This window comes from Limulus polyphemus, unplaced genomic scaffold (genome assembly GCF_000517525.1).
Source record: "Limulus polyphemus unplaced genomic scaffold, Limulus_polyphemus-2.1.2 Scaffold1166, whole genome shotgun sequence".
Taxonomy (NCBI): domain Eukaryota; kingdom Metazoa; phylum Arthropoda; class Merostomata; order Xiphosura; family Limulidae; genus Limulus; species Limulus polyphemus.
The window spans coordinates 134,659-145,029 of NW_013666776.1; the positions used below are offsets into that span (position 1 = coordinate 134,659).

The 10,371-nt window shown below is 35.1% G+C and overlaps 1 protein-coding gene across 1 annotated transcript in view; it reads right to left on the reverse strand.

Moving 5' to 3' along the window:
• Nucleotides 1-10,371, reverse strand: part of LOC106462437 — a 58,190-nt gene that overhangs the window by 41,204 nt on the left and 6,615 nt on the right. Inside the window, exon 2 of the mRNA XM_022389701.1 lies at nucleotides 882-3,325. Within this exon, the coding sequence (XP_022245409.1) occupies nucleotides 882-2,814 (1,933 nt within the window). The 5' untranslated portion in view covers nucleotides 2,815-3,325. The remainder of the gene's footprint in view (nucleotides 1-881; nucleotides 3,326-10,371) is intronic.

The following is a 10,371-nucleotide window of genomic DNA, read 5'->3' on the forward strand; positions in this document are numbered from 1 at the left end:
GTAGTCTGGTATATAAAAGAGGTTGACAACGTGACAGAATAAGGTAATGTGTGTGTAGATAGTGAGTAATTGAACTGCAGTCACAGGGTATTGTTGAAGTTAACGTTCGTTCGTTCGTTATAGTGTTTGTTTTAGCGCGAATATTGAAATTAAGTGTATCGTAAAGTTATATTCGGAAAGAATAAACCAGTTTTATTAAGTAAAGACTTGTGTCGCTAAAGTTTCGTCGGAAACGAAGTTACGGAAAGTTAATTAACAAACGGAGACGTAACAATATTGTTAATATTGCCAGTTTTTCATCTATTTAATATTTTTAAACAGTATATTCAAAAATTCATAAAATAATTTGTAGTTGTGCCAGATTAAACATCCAGAAAAAAGCGAAAAATGAAAAGTTGACAAAAATAATATAAACAGATGTTCGTCCTTTGTTTTTATTTATTATAAATTGTGACTAATAAATTTCCGTTGGCATTATCAATTCATACATGACTGTAAACCGTATCTCAGTTAATAATCTTCTTGCTACAAAAACTTTTACTCATTTTGAATGTAATGTCTTAAAGTGTAAAATAAATTTAAAAGAAACTGCTGATATCACTGCAACATTTCTTAGACGATACAATCTGTCGTCTTATCTCTTTAGAAAATTGCCTCCCAGTGGTTCAACTGTTAGTTTCAAGATTTATAACTCTAAAAACCAGATTTCCATACCCGTGGTGGACCCAGCACAGATAGCTGATTGTGTAGCGCTGTACTTAACAACAAACAAACAAAATAAACTTTTTAAAATAAATATTCGTAAAATATTAATCTTTGCAAGTTCATAATTACATTTATTTTAAACTTTTATGATTATTTTGTCATAGCAAACTACATACCTAGGCTACTACATTCTGATCTTTGACATTCTGTGGATGACACAGAGCAGTTAGGTCTCACAGATTCTGCATCCATATAGATAGGCTCTTCTTCATATTCATATGTATCATCCTTCTTAGTATACCAATCAGCTAAATCTTCATACAAGGCATCTTGAGCAATTAATGTATTTACTGCATTAGTACAACTAACTGAATCATGATGTTTCCAAAGGAAAGATGTGTTAGACCTTGGTAACAATTTGTCCTCATTGATATTTCCACATTTAGTTTCTCCTGCCAATCTGTTTTTATACACAGGATCTTCAATGGATAAAGGTGTCGGTAATTTGTTTGTGGTATCTGCTGTGTGTAAGTTAGTTTTTTTCAATAAAAAGCCTTCTTGTTCACTTTGACAGAATATTATTCCTGCCTGTTCCTTTATCAGTTCACTAATTTTATCTTCTGAATCATCTTTAGTAACATCTCCTCTGCCATTTGTTTTCTCTTTTGGATAAGGAATTTGTAGATTATCATCTTCAATTAACTTATCAGCCTGAATATTTAAACAGACACCAAGGTCATAATTTAAGCCATTTATATTGTTCGAAAAATCTGAATTGTTTGCAAAATCTCTATTTTGAAATTGAGAAAGATGTTGGTTATTACTGACTGATGCAGGTTTAATGTCTTGCGACAAGCACTGCAATTCAACAGTGTTCTTAAGATTTATCGGATATTTTCTGGTATTCTGGTCTACTTCCTCAGTCATTTCTGTTTCTTTATCCTCTATATTATCACTACAAGATGTTTTATTCGTGTGTAGCAAAGTTGTTTTTCTTGATATTTTCCAGGAAACTTGATAATTCAAATTTTCAACTGATTTGGTTGGAATGTCTGACTTTTTTATTCTTTGGCTTTCTGAAGATAGATGACTTAAATTCTCATAATTCATAATAGCTTGTTGGACAAAAGACATCTGAGGCTTTGGACTACTAGTTACTGAGGCAATATCTGCTTTTGGTTCATTCCTTGAATAACTTTTGCTTGTTGTATCACACTTTTTTGAAGTTTGTTGAATCATATTTGACGAAGATGGTCTGGTGTTAATGTTATGCATTGCTAATGGATTGTTATGAAATACTTCATTCTTTGATACAGTACCTATATAAAGGTTTTTATCAAAACTATTTTGAACAAGATTTTGGTCAAACTTCTTTTTTAATTGAGAAACTTTGGATTCCTGAAAGCTGTTTAATGAGTCTTGCAACAATGAAGAGTTTAAAGGTCCTGAAGTAATACACTCATTTTTAATGGGGAAGAACAAAGGTTTTAATTTTTGATTTTGTTCCATGTCATTTTCTGAATGAGATGGGCAAGCTGTTTCCCAAATCCTGCTACTGCCAGAAACAGGTTTCTTGCAACTAATAACATGACAGGGGGATTTATCAGCACATGATGTTTCTTCAACTTTATTTGTTAAGTCCTTTTGAACTTTTGTGAAGGAATCAACTACACAGGTAGAAATGCAGTCTGATTTAATAGGATTATGTTCTATTTCTTCACTAGCACCATTCCATGAGGTAATGTGGATATCTGAGATACTGCTACTCACTAGTGTATTGTTATCTAACTGGCAGTTGAAATATTTCGTTTTAACTATGTTGTTTAAAGACCTGGGTCTAGGTAATCGTGTAGTTGCTGAATTTGTAGTTTTATAAAGTGCACTCTCACTTTTGCTTTTATTTAACCTTTTAAAACTTCTTTTTGTTGATGAACTGTTTTCAGGTTGCAGTGTTCTAGAATTTTCCTGGGTTTTATAATCAATCTTTTCAGGGTTCACTCTTTGCCTGACACTGTCTGAATACCCCTGTTTAAAGACACACACAAAAGCTTCCAACCTTTTTTGATGGATACAGTTTTTAATAAAATGACTTTCTTTTTGATGCTGCATTAAATGTATTGAAATATAAGATTCAGATTCAAACTTCTTTTAAATGCAAGACAACTTATTTGAGCTATCAAAATTGTTGACAGATAACACAGGTCCCCTGTTACAAATAAGTTCTGAAAATTATTATTTTTTTGTTTTCTTTAAGTGTTCCACAGTTTCCCTTAACAGCATTACATCTGTTCTACTTAGAGGATTTTGTTTGCCCCTGGACATTGCCCCCAAGCTAGAATGCTGTTTACATCTGACATATTCACTCTTCCCATTACACTGAGATGTCATGACATCATTACGCAACATATTGTATGATTGAGCGGACACGGTCTTTTCACTTTATACATTTTGTTCTCCTCCACAACAAACATTGTAAAAACTTGAATAGTTAAATAACACTGGCTTTAAAATATTTTCTACACAAGATGAAAGTCCAGCACAAGATTCTGATGCTTGAAGAGCTCCATGAGCATTTTTCATTATCTCAAAGACATGTAAAAGATTTTGTTCATGTTGATACCTTAAAAAAGAAAAAAAAAAACAATGATGGGAAACCAGTTCTCAGAATCTATCTCCTTTAGTTGACATTAATCTTTAGTAATTATCCATCAGGTATTAAATTACAACAAATTTACTTTATACAACTACATTAGTTAACATTTACTTTATACAACATTCACTGAATATCAAAATCAAACTAGTTCTTAGAATGCAAATACTGTAGTTAGCATCTCTCTATAGTATACATCAATAGCATTTCAAAATAAAATTAGCTTACAAAATACAACTAATTTAGTTATCATTTTTATATGTGGTATTTTTAGGTGAAACTTATTTCCCTTAGAGCAATAAAATAAGTCTGCAGATTAACAGAAGTTTAAAGAATATATTTATTACAAAATAATTTTATGTTCATCTAAACACCTGAATTCTGAAAATACAATAAAAAAAAACTGGACACAAATGCAGTGTGTATACTGGATCAGGCAAATTCCTTTCAAACTGATCAAGCAGAAATCGTCTACTAGACTGTCTAAATTCAATGTTCCTTGCATCCCATGTAATGTTAGATTCAACCAAAGTAACTTGCATTACTCACATGACTGTTGTCTACAGTTTTACACAATGTACAGCATTACAGCCATGGGCAGAACACAGGCAGTTAGAATTAGATCAACTTGGATTTTCTTCACAATATTTTATGGGAAAACTGCACATACTCAAAATAAGTAATAAATTTTGGATAACACTATATTAAAATAAGAAGGTAGAAATGCATGGTATGTTTATATGCCAAACTTTTATCTATTCTCTACTTCAGGCTTTTCCTCAAGCTGACAATTAATTTTAACTTTAATACCAATAAAATTTTAAATTGCACTCTAGTCAAGATGGACATTAACCTTCTCCTGCTCCTGTAGATCATTAATGCAATAAAGATGATACAATTCTTTAACAAAGAAACACAATTCAATTGTTATTACAAATCCTACTAATTTCTTTTAATTAAACATTGTAAAAATTGCTATTTAACACAAATGCAAAAATACACCTACATAAAGAAAAACTTAGCATTGAAAAAGTCTTTATAATACAAAACTGAAACCACAAATACAAAACAATCCTTTAAGAAAAACTACAGATAAGTTTAAACACAATGCAAATAGAGAATCAATATTTCAATATACCACATTGTAATACATAATAAAATATTTTAAAGAAATAAAATAAACTTTAATAATGATTAATTTCATAGCCTTTCAAATAATAGTAAGAAAAATACATACAGAATTTTAACACTGAGCACATAATAAAATATCCTTTCAACAAAGATCAGCAGTAAATAGAAAAACAAATTCTTTAGTACAAAATACAAACAAAACTTTCCATCAATGAAAAAAATAATAAGAAAAAACTATGGCTTTTATATATGAAATAAAAACCCTTTTACAAAATATTGCAAACACCTATAGGTGAGAAAACTGAAAAATTGAAACATAATATAAACCTTTTAAAATGCATCATTAAAAATGCAAAATAAGAGAAAAAACAAGGAACCCTTTAATGTAGATAATAACTGAAATAAAGATGCACACACACACACACTCAAACATATCCCTCAATTTAAGAAAAATAGAATAAATATACACTAAATCTATGTTTACCCAATAGCAAGTGCAAGATCCAACTCTTATCTCTTTGGCTGATGTTTGACTGTCATTGTGGTGTCTCACGGAGCCTCTTGAGCAGTAGTGACTCAACTGCCATTTAGGTGGATGCCTCCCTCATTTACCTCAAACATTTTAACTGCTAAAGATTTTGGTGCCATGACTGGTGATGGCAGCTGGCTAGTTGAGGTGCCTCTGATCATCAACCTGCCACTGGTAGAGATCAGCAAGTTCCCTTACACCTCTCTGGAGCATCCCAAGGAATTTTCAAGTTGACTTCAGCCCAAAAACATCTTGCTCAGCTTTGGGATGTACTGGCATTTCTTTTAGGTGATTAAGCATCCACTATCAGGCACTGCATGGATGGCTCTTAATGTTTAGAGAATTGCTGGAATTCCTTCTTCAACAAGAAATAGGAAAAAGTGTTAGGGTCGTCCTCAACCTTTGGACTTCCTGCAGGCTTAGTTATTTCAGTAGTGATGGATTCACTGGTTTCTTTGAAACTGGTGCTGGTATGTCCATAGTGGTTGTGATTTCCACTGGGTGGTCTATGGTTGACAGGGGCTGCCTGACCCCATGATACCTAAGGGCTAGTCTGACAACAAAGTGGTCCCACACATCACATAAGTCTACAAGTCATAAGTCATCTATGAGCTACACCATATCAAACATCAGACCAGCACCAGAGGTCTTGGGCATACTGATGATCCCAGTTGGTTTGGTTGAGATGAACAAACTTTGCAAGTTTATGATTAACACAATGTTTTACCCACCCTACTAAAACCATCAGACTGGGGACAAAGCAGATTTTGCATTTTACACATCCAACACTTTATGCAACTTAGAGAACAAACACTGTTACAATTAGTTCCCTTATTCATGTGGTGCTCTTCAGGTGATCTGAACCGAGCCATCTAGTACTCTGTCAATGCATCAGATACTGACTGTGTGACATATTGACCAATTGATAAACCTTAGCCCACATTTTGAAATAGTTGATGACTATAAGTATATACATACAACATTGTTCCATTTGCAGAAGTACACCAGCGATATCTGTAGGCTAGAACCAAAAATAAATACCTCGAATGGAAAGCAGTCACTAGAACCCCACTGATGCCCTCCAGTAGTTCTATTATGCAAAGTCTGTACCATCTTGTGTCTAAATGTACTTGGGAGTATTAACTGTAACATAATCTGAGAACTGGGAACCATGGCTTGGTGGTTGATAAAAATGGTATAGCACATCTTCTTACACTCATAACTGCTCATACAAGCGCTATTGATTATGTACATCCATATATTACATCACTCAATCTGATGTAAGGCTGTACCTTTCTGCCTGGCAAGGACAACCCATGCTAGTTAAGAGTCCTTCAGTTGCTCTTCCAGAAGCTTCCAAAGTGTTAATTATGGCATCCATCCACTAGTGAAACCCTTAACTGTTTGACTTGTTGTCGCTATGGCAGAAATGGTCTTCACTTTCAGATGGTATCAAGGTTTAGGCTATTCAATGAACAGACAGGGTCTCACCATATAGTGAGACAAACCATCTGTATTTATATATTTGGGCTTTTACTAAAGCAGACTTTAGAAATTGGAATGCTTCCTTACATTCCTCACTCCACCAGAAGTGTTTTTAACTTTAGGGAGAAACGATAATGTCCAGAAATTGTTGATAGTATGATGCAAAATCTATGAAACTTCATACTTCTTATTTGGTCACAGGTTGAGATCAATCTCGTACTGCTGCTATTTGAGCAGGATCTGTGGAGGTTCCTTCTCTACCAACAACACGACCAAAAAATTCCACTTCCATGCACAGGAACGCATTTCCCAATTCCAGTTTCAAATCTGTCTTTTTATCTGCTGCAAATGTCCAGAATCTGAGATGTCACCAAAATAGATCAGGCATTTTCCCCAATGCAGCCTCTTCAGTGTAGGCTGCATTATACTCTCAATAGTGGCAGGCACATTACACAGGCTGAATGGCATACCATGAAACTCATACATGCTATTCCTAGTGCTGATAGCAGTCTGAGGTCTTTTCTCAGTCTTAGCTCTACTTGCTAGTATTTGAATACCAGATCAACATATTGAACCATTGATCCTTTTCCAATGCATCATCTTTTATGATAGTGGAAAGGCTTTGTTGGTTTTTCTGGAGTTGTAATGATATTGCTAACTGCCTGTTGTTGGTTCTCCTGCATCTGCTGAGTCAGCAGTCAAAACCAATAGCCTTGTCTACCTTGCTGCTTGGCAAGTTTTGAGGAGTTCATTTTAAAGTGACCCAATGCTCCATAGGCAAAGCAAGTGCTTTGCTTCTCCTTTCTAGAATGACATTCATGAAGGTGCATCACTGGCATCAGTTGTGGCATGTGGGGATGGAGATAGTCCTGCCCATTCACTTGATATCATTGTAGTTACACTGCAACACTGGGAGCTGTGGGTGGTTGGTTAACTCTCAGCTGGGCTCAAGCTTGTTAGGTATGTTGGTAAGATGATTTGTCTGAGTTGAGCCACTACCGCAGTCATTAGAAGCTTCTTTCTCTTTTTCAACTAATTAAAAGTTAGCACTTGTACTGCATTCCCACAGAAACTGCCTCAGTAAGTGTGAGAAGATCTCTCAAACTCATAACATCACTTCCCTTCCACTAATTTGTTTATAAGAATTTCCTCACAGTCTGCTAAGTTCATTGCAGAGTAAACCTTACTCTGTAAATGGCATAGATCATCTATGTAAGTGATCATGCTTTCTATGACACTGTCTTTCAAACCTTGAACTCGACCTCATGGATTGCTCTATTTTTCACCAGATCAACCCTGTGGTACAGCGCTGGTAATGACTATCCCACAGTCCCAAAGTTACCCCTTGTTCAAATCTTCAGGTCCAAACATCTACAATGAAGATCATACAGTGTATAGCTTTCTCTGTAATTCAGTCACTCCAAATGCTTACTTTCTTAAAATGCTCTGCTAGCCCCAAAACTCCTTTGTGATCCATGTTTGTTTTGGTTGTTTATCTCCTGACTCAGAGAGGTTTACCATGGCACCATGATCCACTTGTTTCACCATTGGTGCCCTCCATCTCACCTTCTGGTAATATATTTGTTCACAGATGTCCTCCACCTATGGTACCTGCAGATTTTCTTTTATGTTCTTTGGTAGCTTCAACCAGAGCTGAGGTTGGGTCACTTTTGCTGGCAAAGGTTTAGGAGTATTATAAAGATTGCCCTGTGGCACAACACCCCTCAGTCACCTGTTTTTCATTTGCACTGAAATTGATCAGGCTTTCTGAGTCACCTGCTGCAATGTATGAGTTGGAAGTCATGGACCTTCACATCAGTGGCGAAAGCCAGTGCCCAAAATGGAATTTCTAGACCTAACAACAATTTCCCTTTAGTGACTGACTCTTCCTCTTGATTTTAAGCCTTTCTAGTTATGGAAAATTCCATTTACATAACTGTGAAGCATTGTTAAGACTTATATAACAGAAGAGCAGAAGTAAAGGGCAACACACACATTATAAAAACACAGGAAGCTTCACAATATCCTGTGGTCATAGCACAACAAATTGCTATCTATCATCCACTATATGATTTTTTAGGTGAAACTGATATCTCTGAGGAGAATGATAATATAGGTCCATAGAATAAAAGGAGATTTAACAAGATAATTATTATAAATTAGTTCTGTGTTTCTTTGAAATCTGTGTCCGTGAAAATGAAATAAAGAGAATGTACACAATATAAAGTACAGAAGCACAATCTTTATTATAACAGACTTAACACAAACACAGCGTATATACTTGTATTTATACACACAGGAAAGTCGCTTGTACTGGATCAGGTAATTTCATTTCAAACTTATAAGACTGAGATCATCAACCAAATTATCCCAATTCAAAGTTTTACGTATTACACGTATTTTGGAATAAAACTTGGGCACCAAGACAAATCATAGACTCTACACTAAGATTGTGCCATTTGTATCAAAAAGTTGAGACAATGGATTAAAGGTAAGAAAAACTCTTAGCCTTTTGGAATTTCAGTGGTCTGGCATGAGCCTAGAAACCACGGAGATGACTTCTATTTTTGCTCATTTAATGTACAAGGCTACAACACTCGAAATATAAAGGAAATTTCTTATCCAAACCTTCAATCAGCTGTAACATATGTTGCTCATGGAACTGATGTACCTGTACCTACTCCACCAGAGACTCTTGATACAGTTTCATCTGATTGTGAAATGATCATAGGGATTGTTTTCACCCTAAAACGTCTTGTGAACCATAACTTTTCATACAAGGTGAACTTAATGAATTGGTGAGAGATTTGGATTTTCCAAAGGATTCTTCAGAGATTTTGGGGTCCAGACTTCGGGCTAATAACTTATTTTCTCCGGGGACATCATTTTACTGGTACAGAAATCGTGACAAAGAGTTTATAACATACTTTTTTGCAAGAATATGATTTTTCCAGGAACATCATTTTACTGGTACAGGAATCGTGACAAGAAGGTACATTTGTTTATTGCAACGATATTGCCGAATTAATACCAATGCTAGAAGCTGCAGTCTATGGAACAAGTGAGTGGCGATTGCTCATTGATTCCACCAACAGAAGTCTAAAAGGTGTTCTCCTTCACAATGGTAACTGTTTCAAGTATCTATGTGGGCAATTCCCAGCTCTTTCAGAAGCAAAACTTAAAGAAGGGATTTTTGTTTAGTCTCAGATTAGGAAATTGACTATGGATGAACGCCCCCCAGTGGCACAGCGGTATGTCTGCGGACTTACAACGCTAGAAACCGGATTTCGATTCCCATGGTGGGCAGAGCACAGATAGCCCATTGTGTAGCTTTGTGCTTAATTCCAAACAAACAAACTATGGATAAACAGTTTGAAAGGACAATGAGGAAATTTGAAAAGAAGCGTGGATTGCCTTTAAATATATTATTGACAGCTTTTTAGAACCCAAATTACGAAACTATTGTCACTGGGTAGTAATATGAGCTTGAAAGTTCATTGCTTACACTCACATATTGACTACTTCCCTGAAAATGTCGGTGTCGTTAGCGAAGAACAAGGGGAAAGGTTTCATCAAGACATCAGGGAAATGGAGAGGAGGTATCAGGGAAGGTGGAACATCAGCATGATGGCTGATTAGTCCTGGTCACAGATGCTCCAGAAGAAATACATAAAAGAAATACCACAACACGTTGAGACTAAAAGACGTAAATTTCGCACAAAAATAAAGATGAATGAGGATGCATATTTGTTTGACATCAATGTTCTTCCCTTTTCTTCAGTTTTGTTTGTTATTTTTTGTTAACTAAACATAATAATAAAAAATAGTTCATTGTGGTAAACGAAATAATAATTTAGATCTAAGTAGAAGT